The following is a 24,631-nucleotide window of genomic DNA, read 5'->3' on the forward strand; positions in this document are numbered from 1 at the left end:
GCACACGGTCACACAGCAGAACAGCCAGGCTATGCACATGTGTCACATTTCGCTGTAGTTACCTGCATCTCCTGTGCTGCAACCTCGTTCCATTCCATTGCCGGTAGCGGCGCTGCACTGCAGTCATGCTCCACACTTCGCACGCGTCCGCCGAGCAACTGTCGGTGTTAACTGTCTTAACTGTTCATACACAGCGCGAGCAGCGAGTTCCCCCACCCGTACACTCAGTCGAGCAGTGGCGGCACGTGCGATATGCATGAAGTTTATTGCAAAAGTATTAAATGCAGAAGCATGAGTACACCACGATTATTTCCGTGGCGTTGGAGGGTGAGGGGAAGCAGCAAGTTTTCCAGGGGGAGGGCAGTCAGAAAACGTGATTACAAACTTGTTTAAGCTTTGTAAAGACTAATTTTTACTGAGTACCTAAGAGTATTCAGGACAGAAGAATATTTAAAAAAAAATAATTTTAATTGTTTGGTATTAATATTGACTATATTGCCTTTATTTTTCAATAATATTATATTTAAGCATCCTGTTGCACTGATGGACCGCCTCTGTGGTCTAGTGGTCAGAGTTCCTGCCTACAGATCCAGAGGTCAGGGTTCGATTCCCGGCGCTATCAGATTTTCTGAGAAGTAGTGGGTCTGGAACGGGGTTCACTCAGCCTCGTGGGGTTAATTGAGAGAAAACCGAAATTAGCGGCCGTGGGGATTCGTTGCGCTGATCACGAGACACCCTCTATCCGCAAAAGTTGGCACTAACTTCGCCTACAGGCGGCGGTAGCTCGGTCGGTAGTGTTCGCTTCCGGACTAAGTTTGTTTGGGTGTTGAAAACATGAATAAGCGCTTATATCTTATGTTGAACGTTCCTCCAGTTTGGCCGATATTAGCGGGCAATCCAGATATTTCATCTGGTAAATGCCACTGTTGTTATAGTTATCAGTTCATGTGTGATGAAACAAACAAACAAACTCCGTGATTTTAGTCCGCAAGCTAACTATACCGACCGTGATGATTTAATATATTATTGATTGTGTTTCTTGTGCGAAAGGCAACTTTAAGTTGTGTGCTTTAAGAAGCTTAGTTATTTGTCTTAATTCATTATCACAATATGTAAATATAGCCCGTTTGTTTTTGTGTACGTTTTGTTTTCGTGAGTGTGGTAGTGGTTTCGTGAGTGGATTTGTGTTGTACTCATTATTCTGCAGTAAGTTTCTTATAGTATTTTTCCTTTTTGTTTTGATTTCTTTGTCTTGGGTATGTGTTTAAGCGATTTAATAAATATTTGAAACCCGAAAGTTTATGTTCATGCAGGTGGCATGAATTATTGGGTATTATAATATATAAATATCCCATTCCAGTCGTGGATGTCTGTCTGCGTTTGATCTATATTTGCGCTGTCCTATGTGTAGGTAGCGACCTTGAAGCAGTGCTGATCCCCCTGTCTAGTGAGTCTTACCGACCGCCTATAAGATTCAAAATTTCATGACTAATTCTGAATAGGAGCAGACCAGAGAGCCTAATCCATGAAGGTAGAACAGGAAATATACAGAATGTTACAGGAAGAAAAGTCAGTATTTTTGGAGGTCACAGTATCGGTCATTCTAAGCAAAAAACTGTATATGTACATGTGTCCTATTCCAAACAGTTTCCGAGATAGAGCTATTTAGCTGTACAGGACACTGTACACTGTACAGACGAGCAACACGCCATGTCCTCAAACGAGTTGCAAGGTGCACTGATGTTGAAGGTGGAATTTTCGAAAAAGTGTTATACTAGGTAAACTGTACCAACTTTGCCACTTGAACAATAAATACCGGTATTAGAAACGGTACATAATATCTCTTTCTTGTCAATAATTTTGGAACTGTACAGTGAAACAGCTCTATCTCGGAAAGCATTCGGAATAGGACACATGTCAACATATAATTTTTGTTTTTAATGACAGATCCTATGACCTCCCGGAATATTGACATTTCCTCCCGGGAGACTCTGTATATTGTGTTACTGAATTCATTTTTTGTACGACATTTTGGTTCAACAAAATATAACCAGGCCTCCATATGCATGGCGATACTTGTCTCCACTACATTAAGTATGCCGACCTTCCAGTCGGTGGTACTCCTGCTTTGTATTAGGGAAAGCCCGGGTTCAAGTCCTATGTATCCCGACTGAGTTTCTTCACAATTTCCTCGGTCCCTTTAGGCACATTCTGGTAGAGTACCACAAATTAGGCCACGACCACTTCCATAACACTGCCAATTCAAAAGCTATTCCCTTTATCAACTTGTACGTCGACGCTATAAAGTGTTGTAGCGTGTAAACCCGTTAGTATGTAACAATCGCAAACAAAGAGATTCCCACGGCAATGAATCAACAAATAAGCAGCAACAGAGGAACTGATGGAAGCGGTGATTTTTGCTTTCCGCGTCGCGACCGTTACTATGGAACGACGCGGTAAACACGCCTCTACAACAAGAGAAAAGCTGCGTTTTCTATGTGTTCCGTGCGGTTTGGGACAACCAGTTGCAGTTGCGAGGGTGCTCAGTTCAAAGTCCGGCAATGAAGAAAGGAATTTATATGTGATATTTGGAGTGTGTAGCCGGTCACGGTAGCCGAGCGGTCTAAGGCATGCACTGTCTTCGCTCTCTCGGAAGCCGAGATCGAGGGTTCGAATCCCACTCAGGGCATGGATGTTTGTGTGCGTTTTTCTGTGTTTGTGTACAGGTAGAGACCTTGCGACGAGCTGATCACCCGCCCAAGGAGTCCTACCGTATGTGTACGATCTAGAAAAACCGAAGTGAACGAAGTTCATGGAGGTAGGCCTAGGCCCACTGGGGCTGTAGTGCCAAGGAAAAAAAAATGGAGTGTGTAATTCAATGAGTCTCTTATGTAGTTCCTGTGTTAAAATCCTTTGCCAGGAAACGGCTATTGGAGACTGTAATAGACTGAGGACAATAGTCTCTGTGTCAATGATCTGTAAGTTGTAGTCACGAGTCTTCAGTGTATAAGCGGTCAATAAATCGAGTCACCAATCCAGATCCCGTCTACAGGCACTCATACACGTGACAACATGAATTACTGACGCAGTTGAATTAACCAAAAACAAAGTTTCATAGGGATTGGCTCAGGCACTTAAAAGTTACCAAGGGGGATTCACAGACAGTATGGAGTTTGCACAAGCCTATATTAGGAAAGTGAGCAAATGAAATGGATGAACCGTAAAGTACCATCTATGCTTATTTGAGCATCACACCATGAAGGCGTATGGGAATGAAGATATAGCTCCATGCATTCTTAACCTCGGCACTAGGTAGAGGCTAGCGGTAAGTTCCATGCCACAGGCGCTTCACTCCCGGTGAAAGAGACCCCGGTACACATTGAATAGGACACTGCGTGGGCCCCAGAGCCGTTGTGGACGCTGTGGAGAAGAGAAAAATCTTTTTTTCCCTGCCGGAACTCGAACCTCGAGTCCTCTGTAGCCTCGTAACCATACCAACTGATCTCTCCATATTCAACCATAAATAGAATGCAAAAGTAAGTAAATCATAAATGCGAATATATAGCAATCCTACTTGAAAACTGAACCTGGAACAAATGGAAACCTCTCTTTACGCGGAAATTTTCTGGTCCTGAGCATAATGCAGTCAAAGCAAATGTAAATTTGTCTCTAATAAGCTTCACTGTGCAACAGGGAAACAGAAAAGCAAATAATTCAGCGGGGTCCTGAACATTTAGGCATCTGTAGTTCTCTGTTGACATGCAATAAATTTATTCAGCATTTTCGTGCTTCCTTGCAGAGCCAGTAGAATGGTGGGACGCGTGTGCGTGCGTGTTAGCGTGCGTCCCACTTCCTGGCACGTTTNCTGTGTTAAAATCCTTTGCCAGGAAACGGCTATTGGAGACTGTAATAGACTGAGGACAATAGTCTCTGTGTCAATGATCTGTAAGTTGTAGTCACGAGTCTTCAGTGTATAAGCGGTCAATAAATCGAGTCACCAATCCAGATCCCGTCTACAGGCACTCATACACGTGACAACATGAATTACTGACGCAGTTGAATTAACCAAAAACAAAGTTTCATAGGGATTGGCTCAGGCACTTAAAAGTTACCAAGGGGGATTCACAGACAGTATGGAGTTTGCACAAGCCTATATTAGGAAAGTGAGCAAATGAAATGGATGAACCGTAAAGTACCATCTATGCTTATTTGAGCATCACACCATGAAGGCGTATGGGAATGAAGATATAGCTCCATGCATTCTTAACCTCGGCACTAGGTAGAGGCTAGCGGTAAGTTCCATGCCACAGGCGCTTCACTCCCGGTGAAAGAGACCCCGGTACACATTGAATAGGACACTGCGTGGGCCCCAGAGCCGTTGTGGACGCTGTGGAGAAGAGAAAAATCTTTTTTTCCCTGCCGGAACTCGAACCTCGAGTCCTCTGTAGCCTCGTAACCATACCAACTGATCTCTCCATATTCAACCATAAATAGAATGCAAAAGTAAGTAAATCATAAATGCGAATATATAGCAATCCTACTTGAAAACTGAACCTGGAACAAATGGAAACCTCTCTTTACGCGGAAATTTTCTGGTCCTGAGCATAATGCAGTCAAAGCAAATGTAAATTTGTCTCTAATAAGCTTCACTGTGCAACAGGGAAACAGAAAAGCAAATAATTCAGCGGGGTCCTGAACATTTAGGCATCTGTAGTTCTCTGTTGACATGCAATAAATTTATTCAGCATTTTCGTGCTTCCTTGCAGAGCCAGTAGAATGGTGGGACGCGTGTGCGTGCGTGTTAGCGTGCGTCCCACTTCCTGGCACGTTTCAGCGGTTTGGTCCTTAATTAAGTAGTCTTGTTCATTTAAACGGCAAAACTATCCTTGTAACAAGCCGTGGAAGACCACAGGATTGTGAGATGTTAAGGCTGCTACATTTTCTAGACAGTCGGCTGATGGCATTGAGGTTGTCAGCTTTAAGCGCGCCGGCCGCGCTTTAACTCCAGGAAGATGCCTGGTAAATTGTTCATTTATTTAACTACACAGTCAGTAACTCAGAGGATAGGATTTACATTTGTGTGAGCGCCGAGGCAAACAAAATACGGAGGGCCCTCTCAATAACAGCAAATTTAGGTTGTGACAATTATTTCTATTCTTGTTGCTTCTTGTAACAACTAGCGATACAAAGTAACTGTTTGTTAGTTCAGAGAAACAAATTTTTTAAAAAAATCTGTGGATTCAATTTATTATTTTTGTGGAAGGCCTCGGGGCGATATCCCCGTTTGCTCCCCCCCCCCTTAAATCCGGCAATGATAACTCGGGCCATATGGCGTGATGTGATTGGATTATAGTGAATAATGAATTGGAAAGGATGTGGAAGGAAACGGTAGTGATACAATTTAAGGCATTTTCCCAGCATGCGACTATGTCTGGAGCTGCTGTGAGAAGGGCCGAAAAATCAGGGCAGGGCAGACGAAAAGGGCACCTCCAGCAAGAAACGGCGAACGCGTTTCAGCACAGCAGAGACATCTTTAGGCTTCCAATCCTAAACAAGTCTTGAACTTACGTAAATTTTAATGTGTAATTTTCTCCCAGTTCTCTTCCTGTATCTAGTTTGCTCCTTCTCCAACTTATCGTTATTTTCCTTGTCCTATGTGTTTTGTCTATTACCCTCCATCCGTTTTTCCTCATTATTCTCCATCCTCTTCCTAATCTTCTCCTACAATTTCCTACTTTGTTCCTTCATTTTGTTTCGTTCCTTCGTTCATTTCGTTCCTTCCGTTCCTTTAATTATTTCTGCACGTGTTTATTCAGCGTCTTCAAGTGTTCATGGGGAAACAAAAGACAGTCGGACTCTGCACCCAGCGCTCCCAAATCATTCAGATCACAACGGCATAAGTTGTACTACGTTCAGAAACCTGTTTTGCAAGCAATGACCTACTATGAAAGACGCCATCTTCTCAGATGTGACGTCACTCAGTCCACTGCTGTAACCGTACGTCCCTTACTTAAAATATTGTTTAACAGCAGCTATAAAATTCCACTTATTTATTCTACCTGAATGAGACGCGCCCGCGGCGAAATACCATCCCGGGACCGTCTAGTTGTAAATCAGTATAGTCCTCCTTAGGCTCATGGCGCCACCACTGACAGTAGCATCATCAGTAGACTTTAGATGTCATCTTCCGTCAGTTATAGAGCGGTATTTTGGAGAGTCGGTCCTTGCTTTTATTCTGAGTCTCCCAGGAGGAATGTCACCTTTACTGCGCTTGGTCCGTTACTTAATGTGCGTCTTGTAATTAGAAAAGCTGAAATGAAGCTTTGAAGATAACGTCTCTCGCCGACAAGCTAAATGCTGGACTGGCGACAATTTTGAGAATCCGGCCGTAACCCTTTCCAAGTGATGGTCACTTAAGGGTTGTACCTGTATGTTAGAAAAGAAAGAGCAGTCGGTTATAGGGAACTGAAGTGGGCAGTAGTTGAAATGTAGGCGCAGAACAGAGTAGGCGGTTATAGGGAACTCAAGTGGGCAGTAGTTCAAATGTAGGCGCGGAACAGAGCAGGCGGTTATAGGGAACTCAAGTGGGCAGTAGTTCAAATGTAGGCGCCGAACAGAGCAGGCGGTTATAGGGAACTCAAGTGGGCAGTAGTTCAAATGTAGGCGCGGAACAGAGCAGGCGGTTATAGGGAACTGAAGAGGACAGTAGTTCAAATGTAGACGCGGAACAGAGCAGGCGGTTATAGGAAGTCGAGATGTAAAGTTGGAGGGGAGTGATAGAAGAAGACCTAGGGAGTTACAGTAGAGAGAAATGCTTTATAGTGAGTAGCATGAGAACAGGGGTTTAGATGTAAAGTTAGGGAGTCATAAATACAAACCACTTCGTCCAATGTGACATGTAAGTTTTTACTACGTTAAAACTTATCTCCCTTACATGTTTCGGTCCTTACGGGCCATCTTCAGAAGGAACATCATTACAAACTGGAAACTACCATCACAGTACGTGTTTTGATTTAAAATACATAAACTTATATCCTATAATGCACAGTACGCATAAAGTAGAACGTTTCACAATCACAGCAGCTTCCTGGTATTGTAAAGTTTTAAAAGTTTCTAGATGTTATTTAAAAAACCTTTATTGTTAATAGTTAAAATTTTTTAAACCACGTAGGTTCGTGTCCGTACTCCTATCGTCCTTGTATGGGGCAGATTTTGTGCCGCCTGTCTATCTTGATGAGGTTCTTGATGTCGTTCAGGGTTTGTTCGTGGCTTGCTGTATTGTTTTCACCTCCTCATCAAGATAGACAGGCGGCACAAAATCTGCCCCATACAAGGACGATAGGAGTACGGACACGAACCTACGTGGTTTAAAAAATTTTAACTATTAACAATAAAGGTTTTTTAAATAACATCTAGAAACTTTTAAAACTTTACAATACCAGGAAGCTGCTGTGATTGTGAAACGTTCTACTTTATGCGTACTGTGCATTATAGGATATAAGTGTATGTATTTTAAATCAAAACACGTACTGTGATGGTAGTTTCCAGTTTGTAATGATGTTCCCTCTGAAGATGGCCCGTAAGGACCGAAACATGTAAGGGAGATAAGTTTTAACGTAGTAAAAACTTACATGTCACACTGGACGGAGTGGTTTGTATTTATAATTGTTAGTGTGACGGACCAGAATGAAACAAATAAAAACTTAGGGAGTCAATTATAGGAGTGAATATAGTGATTGAGGGCAATATTTAACGGCGGAAGTTGTAATCAGTGTGATAGAGGTTCAGAATAACACGCCAATTATGACTGCATTTCTTGTCTAACTAAATGCGAATAATTCACGGAGTGGTGTTCTGGTGATACGGTGTTTGATCATTCCTGATATCTGTTCCCTTCCCGGTCAATGACGCACCCGTTTCCCTGAGAAGAAAACCTCATCTGGAATCCTAGTTCGTGGCACATCTTATCAACGCTGCTGGCATCTGTACGTCGGCGGTCGGCTGCATTGCGTTCGATGCTCGGTTCTGGTTTGTTGGTTGCTTTACTAACTACTCCACCTGAAGTAATTCATTCCTCTGACCCGACTCTAAATGTATATCGAACCTCACGGCGTCACATTCCAGAAGAGAGTAGTTTTCATAGCCACCGATGTGAGAACCTCAGTTACAGAAAAGGCTACTAAATTATGTAAGAAAATTATACGAAATTTGTGGAGTAAAACCTTAAAATCGAATGAGTGTTGTTCGAACACTGGTGTGTTCCTTGGCTTTATGAAAATACATTTTGTTGGTTCAACCACACAAGGAGCTGAATGAATTTGTTACAAAACATGCAGCAACACAGGTACTGTAAGCTGTTTTTTTGATAATATTCGAAACATATTTATGCATATACAGGGTGTCCCAGGAGGAATGGACCAAACTTCGGGAGGGTGTTCCTTATGTTAAAGTATGCCGATACAACCCAAAACACCTATGTCCAAAGTTGAACGGTTACGGAGATAATGGCCAGAGAAGTGTCAAACTTTGACCGGTGTTACACACTTGTTGATTACAAAATACATATTAAAACTGGCAGGAATATGTGGATTCTATAATGTTAATAATGTACGTAACATCAAACTAACTTGTGAGTGACGGAAAGCCATAAAATTGAAGTACGAAATACTCGCTCGCCATGTCATAATTGTCCTTAGGTTTCCAAGCACTATACATGACACATGACTGGCGAGCGATGACGTAATATGGCTGCGCTATAACCCGACCACATAACTGTAAACGTACATTCACAGGAAATCTCTTTTGGAATTTCGTTTCCATTATCTCATGTGGATTATTATGGAACCACGTATGCACATTTCGTAAATTATTTACACCATCCAGGGTAAAAGACGCCTCATCACTGAATAAAATGACGCTTAACAGTTCGGGATGAACTTTTTATCCAGTGGCACAAATCCATACGCTGTGCATGGTCGCCTGGTTCCAGATGTTGTACCATTTGATCATGGTAAGAATAACTCTTCATGATGTAAAGTTTGCCACACCTGAATACGTGATACGCCGATGCGAGAGGCGATTCTACGAGTGATAGACGCGGACTTCACTGAACAATATCAAGAATGTGCTCTCGTGTGTCTATCATTCGTACATCCTGCCTTTCAGAGTGCACAGAAACACTTGCAAGAGAACCAGTATCACGCAATGTCTGGTGAATTCGCGTAAATACACTTCGAGATGGAATCCTTCGATCGGGAAAACGCCTTTGGTATTCTTCAACAGCAGCACGTGCATTGCGACCGCAAAATCCACACACAAAATGCATATCACAATATTCCACGTGTGAAAACACAAAAGGCATTTCAGCAACTCATCACACAACTAATTTACCACCCATTCACGACCCCGCCGCAACGTAATCTGTAGGCTGTGGTAGGTTGCGCATGAGATCACGGCTAGTGTGACATCACCACACTCAAGTACAAACAGATAACAGTCACAGCTGACTGTCCACGGTGCGTAGACCTGCAAGAAGACCACACTTTTCTCGGGCCATTATCTCCGTAACCGTTCAACTTTGGACATAGGTGTTTTGGGTTATATCGGCATACTTTAACATAAGGAACACCCTCCCGAAGTTTGGTCCATTCCTCCTGGGACACCCTGTATATATTATTCTGACGTATAGACACGTATTCCCGCGGAAGCTTACGCGCTCAACAATAGGACGTCAATTGCTAGGCACCGATCAATAAACGAGACCTCAACAATAGAAAGGCTGTGTTTTCTGCATAATCCGTGCCGAGAAGTTATAAAGGGACAAAGGAGGTCATTTGAGTTAGTTATTGTCAAGAATTGGGTCGAGTTCTGGAAAGGGCAGTCGACGGTGAGTGAGAAGAAATGGCAAGAAAGGAATTAGACTGTAACAAACAAGTTTTCATATGTGATTTGAAGTGACAGTGAGACGGTTATAAACCCGTTGTCAGGATACGACTAATGAAAATGGAGAATCCTAGTGCGTTTGCAACGTAGTACTGGAGCGTGTGTATATCAGCAATAGCGCTGTACCGCCTGTAGTCTCAAGTTGTGTAAATAAGTTGTCAACAAATCCAATCATCCAATCCAAAACCCGTCTTTATGTCACTCCAACATGTGAGAATATTTTCCAAGTAAACATGTAACTGCACAACCATATAGTAAATCTTACAAAGGTTGGGAGAATGTTTTTATTTAGAAAAATACTGTAAATTTTGTACCCGTATCTTTGTAACATTACGTCATCTCAGACGCGATTCATTGTTATTTTATCCACATTTACAATATAAGAAGCCAAAAGAAAAGTATCCTTGTAACAGGCCGTGGAGACTCATAGGGTTGTGAGACGTCGAGGCTCACACCATTTTTTCTAGAAAATCAGCTCACAGATGGCGGTGAGGCCAGCCTTAATGCTGGGATTCATTTCTGTTAGCGGCTGAATCGACCCCAGGACCGTAGTGCGGCTGGAAGGATTATGTCAATTGAAAAATCCAATAACCTAATAGGGAATGGAAACCGCGAACTTCCGGTTTGTAAAAAGGATGAATTTAACGGGGCATGGAGCACGCATGAGAGAAACAAAGAGACGCGTGCAACGTTTTTGTACTAAAACCTGAAGAGAAGAGACTACTTGGAAAGTTTGGCAATAGATTTTAGGATAATATTAAAATGGAACTTTAAAAATGTGGAGGAAAATGCAGAATCGACTGGCCCAGTAGAATGTGCAATGGCGGGTTTTCGTGAACATGTTAATGGACTCACCGGTTATACCAAAGGCTGCGTATGTTTTGACTAGCTGAGCGAGGTCGCTGCTCCATGGGGTGTGTCAGAATGGCATCGGGTGCCAGTAGCCTGAGCCTAGTCTCTATCACAGGCGACTCCTCTGTGCCGTCAGAACCGCGCCCCCGCTCAGCCATCCAGTCACAGCGCTTGGCCCAGCACTCTCTTGCTCCTTGTAAAGATTTCCATCACACGATCATGAAGTTAAAACAAGCCACCAAGCTACAATGCTCTAGACTTATATTCGGAAGGTGCTCAGTTATACAACTGGCCAGACATAACAGAGTTCAGCTGATATGGGTGCGAGGCCATGAAGGTATTGCTGGGAATGAAACCGCAGATCAGCTGGCAAGAAGAGGATCTGAACAGCCGTTCATAAGACCTGAACCAACTTGCGACATCTCAATTGGAGTTGCCAAAAAGCGATCAGGGACTGGACTAGCAGAAATCACAAAAACCACTGGGAATCCACAACTGGACTCAAACAGGCAAAAGGATTTATATCAGGACCCTCTGCTAAAAGAACGAGGGATCTGTTGAAATTAAACAGAGATCAGTTAAGATGGGCGGTAGGATTACTTACTGGACACTGCCACCTGAAAGGGCACCTTTCAAAACTGGGACTGACACCTGTGAAAGGTGCCTACAAGAGGACGAATCAGCCAGACACATCTTATGCGATTGTGAGGCTATAGCTTACTTAAGATTTCGCCACCTGGGTCAGTTCTTCATGGAAACAAGTGACTTTTATGACGCCCCCACAAATAAAGTTCTACATTTCATTCGAAGTGTAGGATTAATGAAGGGTTAATCCAAAGGGGAAGCACAACAGATCACTGAAGGTCGCAGTGCGAGGGCCGGATTTTATGGCCCACCCCTCATACTCATACTCAAGGTACTCGGTTCGAATATCAGCCTGGACATCGGCTAACGTGATTGATATTGTTCGTTACTTTCCTCAGTTCCTCCAGGTAAATGTTAATACAGTACACCAATCAGGCAACGACCGCTTCCTTACAAATCCAATTGAGTGATCATCCTAGCATCTGGAGCTTATAGTCGTAATACTGACAGCGTTGAAAGCATTCCACAAAAGAAGGAACGAGCCGCCACTGAATGCAGACAGTGACAGCTCAGCGGAATTTGCGCTCGGCGCAACAACAGCAAATACGGAGACGCCATTCGCGTTTCTTGCGGGACCATGTATTTGTTTGGTACCCGTGGTACGACTCCGAGTGACGTCCTAAAGGGAAAGCAGTCATGTAGGGTGAAACGAACTTGGTCGAGTGATATTTGAACTTTCCATGAGGGTCATGTCACCAGTGGTCAACCTCGAACAGTGCTGAACAGAGCCAAGCGGAGGTCTTCAGTTTGGTCATGGAATTTGCATACCAGAGTACGAAATAAACAGTGCGATAATCTCAGAGCTATCCGAAAATCGTTCCGGCGCTGAGGCCGGAGGTCCAGTCAATCCTCGCGTCATCTCTGCTCGACTCCTAGCGGACTCGTCAGATCGAGAGCCTGTATACATTATACTTCGAGGTTACGGCATACATCGAGTACCAAAACCTTGCGGAAGAAAAGTCAACTGTGTTCAACGTGATCTCTGGGGTGGTAATTTTAGTTCCCAACAGTATTATGGCACGGAGACCCGTTGCTAGGTAACGACCGCGAAATAAGCAGCTATACACCATTCGTTACTGAGTAACGTCATTGGAAACAAGCATATTTACACGGTAACAATTGAAAACAGCAACAGAGCAACAGCATTTTCTACGCGGTCCGTGCCGAGTTGTAAGCAGGATAGTTAGTCAGGAGTTAGTAAAGGGTAGTGAGGGGTTGGTTGGTGAGTTATTGAGTGAGATAACCGCTGGGGTTCAATTGTTATTTGTTGCTGTGAGAAGCTGGTAGCTGAGGCCGGGAACAGTTCAGGAACCCAGAGAAGGGGGAGCGTCCGCCGTTAGAAGCCGTAACCAGACAACGACTGGTGAGGACACAACAGACAGAATACTTCAGTGTGTGTTCTAGCGAACTGTAAAGTGTGTTAATTAGTGAAACGGTTATAATTACTTGTAGTCACAGATCTGTAATAGTTAAATAGATCCAATTGTCAACTCAAACCCCGTCTATAGTCATTTCATAAACGTGACAATATGCTGAAAATAGAATATAGTAACTTTTAACGATAACATAAAGATCTACGTGACTATCTGATAACGATGCGCTCTGAAAGACGCTTCAGTCATACAAGTTCTCTTTAGTATTATCCCAACAAATCGTTAACCAGCCACCGTGAAGCAGGGTTGTGCGTCATGCGTCCACCGTCCTCAATCGCTAGCTCCTGCTACTGTACTTGAGCGTTCACTCAATGGCGCTACTTCTCGAGCCACATCGGAACAACGAGTGCTCATGCGCGATGCCTATATGTGAAACGCAAGGCGAAGCCGACATAAGTTTCAAGATGTTACAGTAGCTCAGTCCGTATACACGTAGCAAGGGGCTACGGCCTGGTCTGTTCGGTTTCTTGCAGGGACGAGACATTTTTCTATGCTTCACAGGGTTCAGACCCGTTCTGGAGCTCACCCAACCTTCAATCCAATGGATACGGAGACTCTTTCCCGCGGGTAAAGCGGTCGGGACCTGAAGCCGACGAACCTTCGTCTAGTGCAGAGGTCAAGAATGGTAGTCATATAGGTCCATCTCCCATACGTCTTCACGGAGTGGTGCCTTAATTAATTAAGCATTGTGACTTTACATTTTAACCTGTACAGTTGAAAATACATATTGTGACATATATGGCCGTTACTGGACAACGGAAAAAAGCCGAGTAAAAACGCCGAATGCTCATGGGAGAGAAATTGGATGAAATCTATGCTAGGCCTGAAAGTTCTCCCACAAGAATCTTCCCAGACGCCTTGCTGCAGGAGACCGGGTTTCAAAAACTTTATCACGTACTGCTACACAGCTCTTTTAATTGAAACCATGTAAGATAACAGCGTTGGGCGACGCATGAGCTATCTTCACGGCACCTGTTCAGCGACTGGGGCGCTGTTGTGAGAGGAACTGTAATGTGTGTGCAGGCTGTGGGCTTCTCGCATTTGGTCAGAGATGACGAAAGGAGCGTCTGTCTCTACAGCCTGAGTGGCCGAACGATTTTGCGATAACTCTGACGATCACTTTTCATAATTGTTGTGGAACGTTGCGCAGGAAATGCAAGCATAAACTTCCGGCTGGTCGAGACTCATGGTCTGGTATGGAAGGAGCGTCATTGCTTAACACCGTAGGATCAAAATACAGCAATAACCGTTACATGTGCTGACGGGGAAATGTTGGTATTTTAATCGCTGTTGGATAAAACATGAAATTAGAGAAATATTATATCTTAACGTCATATTATGTGTGAAAATTTTTAATTTATTTCGTCACCACAACAGGGAGTATGGATATACCGTAGGTTAATCATATGTTACAACATGTTTCGAGTCATTAAGCCATCGTCAGGTATCTCACTTATTTACATAAACAAGTATTCCTCTGCTAGTATTCTTAAATACAGAGAAAGAAAATTTAACAGTAACAACAATAGGAATACAACAAACCAACATCATCCCAAAATAAAGAGCCAAGAACAAAACAAATGAATAACATTTACATACTTCGGACACGAAACTAAAAAATTACAAGAGTATTCAAAGACACTAACACAAAAATATTATTGAAAACCACGAAACCTCTAAATTCGTGTGCTGATTACATTATAGAAAATACATTGTATTTTCAGGAACACAAACTAAGATACTAAAAGGTAAATCGCAAGCCCACAAACCAACAAACATGCACCACATCAATACAACATACTCTTTCCCCCACATATAAACAAAAAACACATGCTTATATTCTCATAAAAATACGTGGTTCTATCAAAGAGTTCCTGAAATTTTAATTTTGCGTGCGAATGGTTATGAGTACATCGAAATACCGCTAGGTGTCTCCCCACACATCCTTCTTGAATTAGTGTGGAGAGCGGCGTCGAGTTGAGTGGTTACGTTTATTGTTGGTGAATGTTTTTCCATTGTTGTGTTTCTGTGAGTTTGCGGTTTTGCAATGGCTGACCTGAGAGAGCAGCGTGTCTGTATAAAGTTTTGTTTCAAACTTTGGAAAACCGCTACAGAAACGCACCAAATGTTGAAGCAAGCTTTTTGTGAAAACAGTTTAGGCCAGACACACACTTACAACTGGTATAAGCATTTTAAAAATGGCCGAACATTGACTGATGACGACGATCGTTCGGGACGGCTGTCAACGGGCAAAACGCCAGAAAATATCGCGAAAGTTAGGGATCTGATCCTGCAAGATCGTAGACTGACCATCCAAGACCTCTGTAACACCTTGGGACTAAGTTATGGTACATGTCAAAGAATTTTGTCAGAGGAACTGAACATGAGGAGGATTGCGGCGAAGTTTGTGCCACGACTGCTGCAAAATGAACAGAAGCAGCATTGCTTGGAAGTCTGCAGGGAACTTCAGCAACAGCTTCAAGAGGATCCAAACTTTCTTTCGAAGGTTGTCACTGGTGACGAAAGTTGGGTTTATGGCTACGACCCTGAAAGCAAGCAGCAATCGTCGCAATGGAAGAGCCCTTCTTCACCTCGGCCAAAAAAAGCTCGACAAGTCAAGAGCAACATTAAGTCCATGTTGATTTCTTTTTTTTGATATTGACGGGATTGTTCATAAGGAGTTCATCCCTCCTGGTCAGACAGTCAATAAAGAGTTCTATCGCGATGTTCTAAGGCGTTTGAGGGAGGACATGAGGAGAAAACGTCCAGAGAAGTGGCGCACGAACGACTGGGTACTCCACCATGACAACGCACGACCGCATAGGCTTACATTGTGCAGGAATTTTTGGCTAAAAACAAGATGGCAGTTGTTCCCCACCCACCGTACTCACCAGACTTAGCTCCATGCGACTTCTTTCTCTTCCCCAAGATGAAAATCAAGTTGAAGGGGCGAAGATTTGATACAGTTGAGGAAATTCAAGTAGAAACGCAGACGGTACTAAACACCCTAACAAAGAAAGATTTCCAGGATGCATTTGAAAAGTGGCAGAAATGCTGGGATCGGTGTATGCGCTCCCAAGGGGACTACTTTGAAGGTGATGGTGCAGAATAAGATCTAGGTAAGATGTAACAGTTTCTATTAATATATTTTGGGAACTTTTGGATAGCACCACTTATATTCGCATTTCAGGTAGGGAAGGACCTCGAAGTAACACACAGGCAGAATAGCTACACACAATTACTACACTCAGATAAAACATAAGAAATCCTTTTATAGACACTTCGTTTCTAATATTATATTTAAGCATCCTGTTGCACTCCATGCGATAAATGATATAATGATACAAATTCCGTCCCAAGTGCAGACTACAGGTACGTCAAAATTAACGTGTGTAAAATAATCTACATCCAGACAGATATCAACGAAGTAGATGTTGATAATAACAAGGAAAGTGTTTTAAATGTTAAATTTTGGGCTGGGTGCAGTGTGACAGCAACGTGAGTGTTATACACCTGATGATGGCCGTCTGAGGCCGAAACATGTAGTGTAGAGGAACAAGATCAAGGACACATAATATATTGTTTGCATTTGGGACGGAATTTGTATCATTATATCATTTACTTCGTTTCTAATTTGAATTATTCAACATTTTAACTGTTAATATTTAATCATAAGTTTCATACACCATTTTATATATAAAGGTATTATATATTACTAAAAAACATTATTATAATATGTCAGCACTGGCCAATATAGGAATACAGAACACAGATGAATGTGAATAACTCAGCTACCTGGTAATGGCTTGACGAGCCGAAACATGCGGTGGGACATGACGAATGTATGGTATGTCCGTACTTCCTGTCATGGTGACGGAATAAAACAAAGAATTCAGATTCGAGTTCGTTAGGAGGAAATATCAATGTCCGATATTAGTTGAGCGATTCATGGCGGTACAGTCATTACGACAGACGCTGAGGAAATGTGAGTGTCCACTCGGAGTTAAGTGGAGCGTAGCTGTAAAATATCACGGTATGCCAGGATTGTTCATAATCTCTGCTCACCAGCGCAAGATGAGTCGATTTTGAAACAATCATCTTACATCATCGTCCAACTTCCGTAATTGATTCAGCAAAGAGTGACAGTTACCACGCCCTGGTAAGCATAGCGCACTGCTATTCATGCAGTTTATTCCGTCAGGCCTGCGTCACAGAACTTTCATCTTCACAGGAAAGGGGCCCCCCCGTTTATTTGTTTGCTGCGATTTATATTTACGATAATTACCGCTTACTTACTTACTTAGAAGGGGGAACGCGATAGCGTAGTTGTTTGAGGCACTAGGCTACAAGCCGGAAGGTCGCGGGTTCGATTCTCGATGAAGTCATTGGATATTTCAATTGACCTAATCCTTCGGTATAGCGCCTGGCTACGGGCTGGACGACAGAGGGGTCGGAGTTCGAAACCCGGTAGGGTCAAAATTTTTCTCTTCTCCACGTCGTCCGGACCGGCTCTGAGGTCCAACGAACCTCCTATCCAATGGCTACCGGGGGCTCTTTCCCAGAGGGTAAAGCGACCGGGGCGTGAACCTGTTCACTCACCTCCAGCTAGTACCGAGGTCAATAAAATGTGGATCTACATATCCACTCCCCCATACGCCTTCATGGCGTAGTGCTTAATTAGTTAAACACAGGGGCAACTTTACTTTTTACCTGAGGGTTACATCAGGCGTGCAGTAACCGTTCTAGTAACTTGGGCCTCGGCCGCGCCATAGCTCAAGCGGTTAGTCGCTGGCTTCCCACCGCAGTGGCCCGGGTTCGATCTCGGGTCTGGTCAAGTGGGATTTGTGGTGGACAAAGTGGTGCTGGGGTAGGTTTTCTCCGAGTACTTCGGTTTCCCCTACCAATCTTCATTCCACCAGTTGCTCCACAATCACCCTCACCTATCACCTGGGGCTGGTACAATAGGCCAGAAGTGGCCGCAGTACAAGGGACTTAGTCCCACCCCACTAGCAATGAAAAAAACTTCGGGCCTCGTTGAGCTTTACACGATAATGCGCTTTTATACATCCATGTTTAATTTGCAAATGTGAATAATTCTTACGCCCTTCCAAAGCCCCCCCCATCAAGAAAGAAGAAAGAAGCACATCGTTACTGGCTATGAAATGAGGAAATCTCGTACTGGCAGTAAAAAAAGACGACAAAACAAGAAGTTTTAAGGTGTGACGCGTAAGTTTTGCTATGAAATACTGTACATATATAATATGTATATTAGAAGCAATAAGACGAAACCGAAGAACAGAAAACCATATTAGAAGCGTGCAGGCGAATTTACGAAGTTCAAATCCTGACAGTTATTTTGTGAACATGGGAAAGAGCAAGGCACAAGAAATGTCTTTTGCAGAATTACTCTTGGAATTATTGGTGCAAAACACCATCATAATTATCTGTCCAAGGACTGTAGAAATTCACCGTTGTCGCGCTTTGTGTTTAGATATTGTCACGTGACTGAATGACGGGGTTTGGATCGGTAATCGGATTCATTGGACACTTTAAAAACGTAACTAAATTAACTACGACAGTCTCACTGAGTTACCCCAAAGATCACTGTAACTACAGCACACATGAAATCTTCTCAGTCTTCACTAGCCGTTACTTGGTAGCGGCTTCCAACGGCGGACGTTCCCCTTCCATTGGATTTCCGAACTGTCCTCGGCTTCAGCTACCAGCTGAAAATTATAGATAGAAACCAAACTGACTCACGCCGGTTTGAACTCCACAACTGAAACTCTCAACTGACTCAACTCAAAAGTTCAAAATTATGTTACTACCTACAGTCAGTCAGCCAGTCTCTTTTGGTATCGAGCCCCGTCTGGGGCCCTAGGCTAGATTTTAGTTAGACATTTGCGGGTTTGTTGATGTGGGGCGCATTTTCTGACAAGAGGACTGGTCTGTCGTTTACAACTGTTGCTGGTCCTCGCCAGCGCAGTCATTCTCTGCTCCGAGTCCCGCGGGACTCATGACAATATTTTACTGTCTGAGATTCGAGACTCCTCCAACCTGGATGGCCAGGTCCCCGTATTTATGTCCCCCAGGAACAGGGTGGCTGAGTCATAGCACCAGGGACTGGGTTCCCTTTTCATCGCCAAACGGGGATCAAATTCAAAGTCAAAGTTACTTTACGACTTGTGGTTTAGTTCCAATCAGTTCGTCTTGGCGTCTAGCCCCTCGAAGCTCACTAGCAGAGTTTTCTTTTTTATGTTTTTATGCAACTGAACCCTTGCCGTCATAGTCCTTACGTAACATCCTCTCTGACGAGAGGATCGGGTTTGTCTCATATGAACAGGCTTGGCCTTTGCCAAGTATACGTATCGGACATACAGCATGTTAATTGTAAACTTTTCTTCTTGCAGTATATACAGGCCCTCTGTCAGTAAAGGCTTTACAGAGCAGATCATGCCTGTCTTACGTATCTTATGCTATAACGGCACCTCAGTCACATGAACGGTCGTAAGCTTGACCGTCGCCAAGTTTAAGCCCTTATATTTTCTGTGTCTGGCTTCTCCTTGTCCTATGCTGCGAACATGTTCAGTCACATGATTTTGTATAACTTCTGCTTGTTGCCAAAAAGTCAAAGTCAAAGTCAAAGTGAAAGTTACTTTACGACTGGCGGTTTACCGCCAATCAGTTCATCTCCGTGTTAGGCCCCTTCAGGCCCATGACCAGAGATTTTTTCCAACTGAACTCTTGCGGTAATAGTCCTTATGTAACATCCTCTCTGATGAGAAGGTGAGTTTGTCTTTATGAATACGCTTGGCCTTTGTCAAGTGCACGTATAGCGTGTTAATGACAATTGTTCCTCTTGCGCTATATGCAAGTCCTCTGTCACTCCAGGCTTTACAAAGCTGATCATGTCTATCTTACTAACCTTATTCTGCAGCGGCAGCTCAGTCACATGAACGGTCGTACGCTTGACCACCTCCAAGTCTAAGCCCCTTATTTTCTGTATCTGGCTTCTTCTTGCCTTGTGCTGCAAACAAGTTCATTATCATGATTTTGTATGATTTCTGCTTGTTGCCTCCACAGTAATCCTCGTTATATAGCTCCGGCACGGACCGCATAGAAATCGTCTCTTCCATTATTGCGTGTTCTCTCGTTTTCGATGAACAACGTGTCCACAGGACTGTTCCTTAGCAACGACTGCTGTACTGTGGTATGTTTACACAGCTGTTACTTAAGTTCATATGTCACATTATTCTGAATTAGCCCCCCCAGAACCCACTGTGACAGCACGAAAGCGGAAGCATTGTTGCCTAATTTAGTGACACCTCAGTCACTACAGTTCATTCCGAAATTGTAGGAAGTGATCCATTTTCCGTTGCCTGAGATGCTTCAAATAAAGGCAATTTAATGTTGTATCCAGTTTCCATATGATAATTTGATCTGGAGAAGTGTATAATTAAAACTTTAAAATCGTACGAAGAGCCTGAAGACATAACCGAAGCGATTGTTGATATGGTTAAAGGTTATATCTCTAATGGAGGTCTATAGGGAAAGCACTCAGTTAAGCACCGCACACATAATTGCTCAGTTACTTAGGAGAAGAATAAGTCAGTGTTTTTAATTTAAGGAACTCTTTAGATTTGCCTTATATTGTTACTGTCTACTGTGATATGTCCATATTACACAGTGTTGCCAAACATGGACTAGGAGTGCTGTCTATTTCATCTTTAAATGGTAGTAATTGAAGTTTTTTTTTTTCCTTGGTACTACAGCCCCAGTGGGTCTAGGCCTACCTCCATGAACTTCGCCGTTCACTTAGCTTTTTCTAGATCTTACACATTCGGTAGGACTCCTTGGGCGGGTGATCAGCTCGTCGCAAGGCCTCTACCTGTACACAAACACAGAAAAACGCACACACACACACAAACTAAACATCCATGCCCTGAGTGGGATTCGAACCCACGATCCCGGTTTCCAAGCGAGCGAAGACAGTAGAAGCCAATTAAAATGTTTAATGAGTTCTAATTCAGTGCAAAACAACTTGACGAGTTGAAAGATACTTTCCTATTTCTGGTAATTCAGTGTCTTGTTCTCCTCCTATACATTTCTACTGGCTTCCTCACTTTGTTTGCTGCTCTATGCAGATTACTTAAAAACTGGGCAGAAATAAAGCCTTATTTTTTCGTCAGAGTGAAGGAAACGTGAACACGGCAACACGGGCACGCGGTACATTCTTGCCGTGCATATCTGCGTACGAATTAACATTGTCAGTACTTCAGTTACACGGATGTTCGTATGAAACACGGGCACGCGGTAGCGTAGTTAGTTGAGACACTGAGCTAAAAGTCGGAAGGTCGTGGGTTCGATGAAGTCATTATATTTTTCAATTGACCTAATTCTTCCAGCCGCATTATGGCTCTCTGTTCGACTCAGCTTCTAACAGGAAAGAGTACCAGGAATCTTCCAGGGGGTAAAGGGCGGCCGGCACGTAAAGCTGACAAACTCCCATTTGTAAGCCAACTGTCTAGAAAATGTGGGACCCTCGACGTTTCTCAACCCTATAGGTCTTCACGGCCTGTTACAGGGATAAATTTACCTTTGCTTCTTTGAAACAATTTTTTTTTGTTTCTTCTTTTCGTTAAATTGTCTTCTGTCATGAAAGCATCCGCACAAGTGATTATGCAAATAAAACTCTTTTAACGCGTATTAATCTTACTTTCTACAATGCTTTTAAAAAGAATTACAGGGTATTGTCTTTATGAAACATCTCACAGACTCACGAAGTCTTAATGGGTGACCAGAGATCCACTAACGCGATTGTGAAGGAAACTTCACGTATGAGGAGGAAATTTCCAACACGACAACGTGGATATGGGGCAATCAGGATCCGGCGTTTTGATGAACATCTCGGTCAGTCAGCTGCTGCACTCTGAAGGAACGAGGCCAACTCTCAACTTATCCGACAGCCGGTCCCGTTCGTGCACACTGACCTCCGTGCGCTGAAGGCCTCGGAAGACAGGGAGGGGGGAGACATGTACATTACTGGCGATGTAATAGGGGTCTGCATGGAAGATGGAGAGACATCTGCCCCACACTGAATTTTTGGGAAAAGTCATAATTTGAAGGTTACCAAATATTACTATCAAAAACTAAAATCATGAAAATAAAAAAGAAATCCTGAATAATCTAAGAGTCACCAATACTGTCACGTGCTTATGTTTCCGTTACTAATAACGAGGGGTTTTGGATTGAATTGGATTTATTGACACCTTCTTTTGCAGTTTTTCTTAATCACAATCTATTATAGCGTTATCGCTGATCTAACCGCTTGGCGTAGCCAAATCACGACTGAATCCGATTAATTTAAGACGTCAAGTCCTCAAAGATAGGCATCTTGTGGAAGCTTCGCTTCAACTCTAAGAAGGAATTCAATTGACATCCCTTCCCAGATAAGAATTCATCTCCATTGGCTGATTTTTAGCTAGCCAAACTCATCACGCAATCAGCATAAGCCCATCACGCAACAACTTTTGAGAACAAAACAGATGCCACAGATAGAACTCGTACCCCCACATTTGAAACAGTTACAATTTTTAGTTTATGGTTCAGCTAGACCCTTCCGAATACTAATTATGACACTACGCACGTCAAGAGACAAAATCCACGTCTTCAGAAAATTACAGACTTGCCTTCCGTGGTGACATTGTCCCATTCCGGTCATTCAGACTGAATGCAAGAAAAGACAGTTGTCTTCTGTCCAGATACGAGGAAGAAATCGTTAACTCGCCAATAAGTCAGTCACCCCTTCCGAAAGGGCTGAAGGAAAGAACAGCGTTCACGGAGAACTGTAACAGTTTTGGACTGTCACTTGAGATAACATGGTAAGTCACTGAACATTTAAACTAAGTTTATCATAAATGTTAAAAATAACTTAGTTATTTAATGTTTTACCATGGATCGTTAATGGTTGCAATTCGAGACACACCTGAGCACGACAACATGGCGTAAGTCTACAGGCAATGGGTCGATGTATGGCTGTGGACTCGAAGAATCTGGGGACAATAACTGGACCAGAGACAGAGAAATGGTAAAAATACTGCATAATGAGAAACTTCATGACTTGCGTCCCTCGCCTGGAAATGGCTGGAGTCATTGAAGCAAAATGTATGGGCAAAACAAGGCGCCATGTGGAGGCAGCTTAGAATACCTCCACTGCAGCCCTGAGAGTCGTTGAAGGCGACGAAAATTGAACCCGGTGCCTGGGATGTAACTGGGTATCAGTGGGGGCATGAATACAGGGACCGAACCCTCCAGGTTGGGAGATGGACGCAAGGCTAACGACCTTTCTTTGTAAAAAATTATTGTCGCGAAATCCTTTGAAGTGAAAACCGAATAGTATAATTCACGTGAATAGACACGTCTGGCAGAATCTTCTGAGAAAAATTATTATTAAAAAGTTGTTGTTTTTCTAATGATGATAATGGGCAAACAAGAAAGTCATACGACATTTATGTTAGAAAATCTAGAAGGGAGGCGCCATGTGGGTGACCTAAACACAGAAACTATTCCTAATGACAGTCAAAGGGAGCCGTTCAGCAGCCACGCTTCTCCAGTTACCGGCAAGCGACTCCTGTCTGGTTATTATTCTAACGACATAGGGACACGAAACATAATAGCAGGTAAATGTTTGGACGTGGATGCTTCTACCCAATGTGACGTCATTCCTACCCTTACACAAACGAGTTTCTGGCGCCCGAGACACAGTAATATAATATGTATATCCAGTGCGGACGGAATTAATTTTATGAAATTTAAGTTTAATCGCTTCAAGTTTGAATTTCTTAAATTTGCGTCAGATTGGAAAGAGACGCGCGCAGCTTGCCCTGATGCTATCGCCTGCTTCACGGATATCCGAGCCTCAGGCCAGCTTTCTAAACCTTTCACTACCTGCAGCTGGGTCTCAGAGAGTAAGGTAATTAGCTGAACAGGGGTGTCCAAGCCAAGATGCACGTCCCAGTAACATAGTAAAAAAGTAAAGCTATTCTTGTAACCGGCCATGGAGGCCCATAGGTTGTGAGACGTCGAGGCTCCCACATTTTCTAGAAAATCTGCTCACAGATGGCGGTGAGGTTACCAGTCTCAAGCGCCGGCCGTATTTTTACCCCCTCCAGGAAAATTCCTGGTACTCATTTCTGTTAGAGGCTGAGTCGATCCCAGGGCCTTAGTGCGGCTAGAAGGATTAGGTCGATTGAAAAATCCAATGACCTCATCGAGAACTGAACCTGCGACTTTCCGGCTTTTAACATGGTGCCTGAACCAAGTACACTAACACAGCACGAAACAGAAATGCAACTAAGCAGCTAATATCACAAGGCACACTGTCACCGATACAATCTTCTAAAATTGGAGTCTGTCCTGACGCAAGACTCCAGTTCAGAGCTCTTTAACTGTTCTATCTTCTGCCTCAAATGTCGTACAGTCCGTTTAAAATCAACTGACGTTTCAGAAGAACGTGTTTTTTTCATCTTCATTCTCAAATAATAAGCTCTGCTTACTACCTGCTTCATGCCAGCTTCTTTCTTGGCTTATTCGACAGTGAGCATGGATGCGACATGTTCCTCCTAAACGTCCGTTAACTTTCGACGCACTACACAGCGCTATATCCCAGATAACAGAACTCTTCATAACCACCTGTGTGAGAACCTCTGATCCTACACAGCGCTATATCCCAGAAGACAGAACTCTTCATAACCACCGCT

The 24,631-nt window shown here is 43.3% G+C and overlaps 1 protein-coding gene across 4 annotated transcripts in view; it reads right to left on the minus strand.

The window, feature by feature from the left end:
* Positions 1–24,631, minus strand: part of LOC111868666 (espin) — a 209,187-nt gene that overhangs the window by 99,340 nt on the left and 85,216 nt on the right. The window contains exon 1 of one of the 4 annotated variants that reach the window (XM_033753132.1): positions 63–135. The exons of the other annotated variants lie outside the window; for them this stretch is intronic. Within the exon in view, the coding sequence (XP_033609023.1) occupies positions 63–127 (65 nt within the window). The 5' untranslated portion in view covers positions 128–135. Of the gene's footprint in view, positions 1–62; positions 136–24,631 lie in introns of those variants that run through there. 4 annotated transcript variants of the gene reach the window in all.

Source organism: Cryptotermes secundus, unplaced genomic scaffold, assembly GCF_002891405.2.
Source record: "Cryptotermes secundus unplaced genomic scaffold, Csec_1.0 scaffold791, whole genome shotgun sequence".
Classification (NCBI taxonomy): Eukaryota; Metazoa; Arthropoda; class Insecta; order Blattodea; family Kalotermitidae; genus Cryptotermes; species Cryptotermes secundus.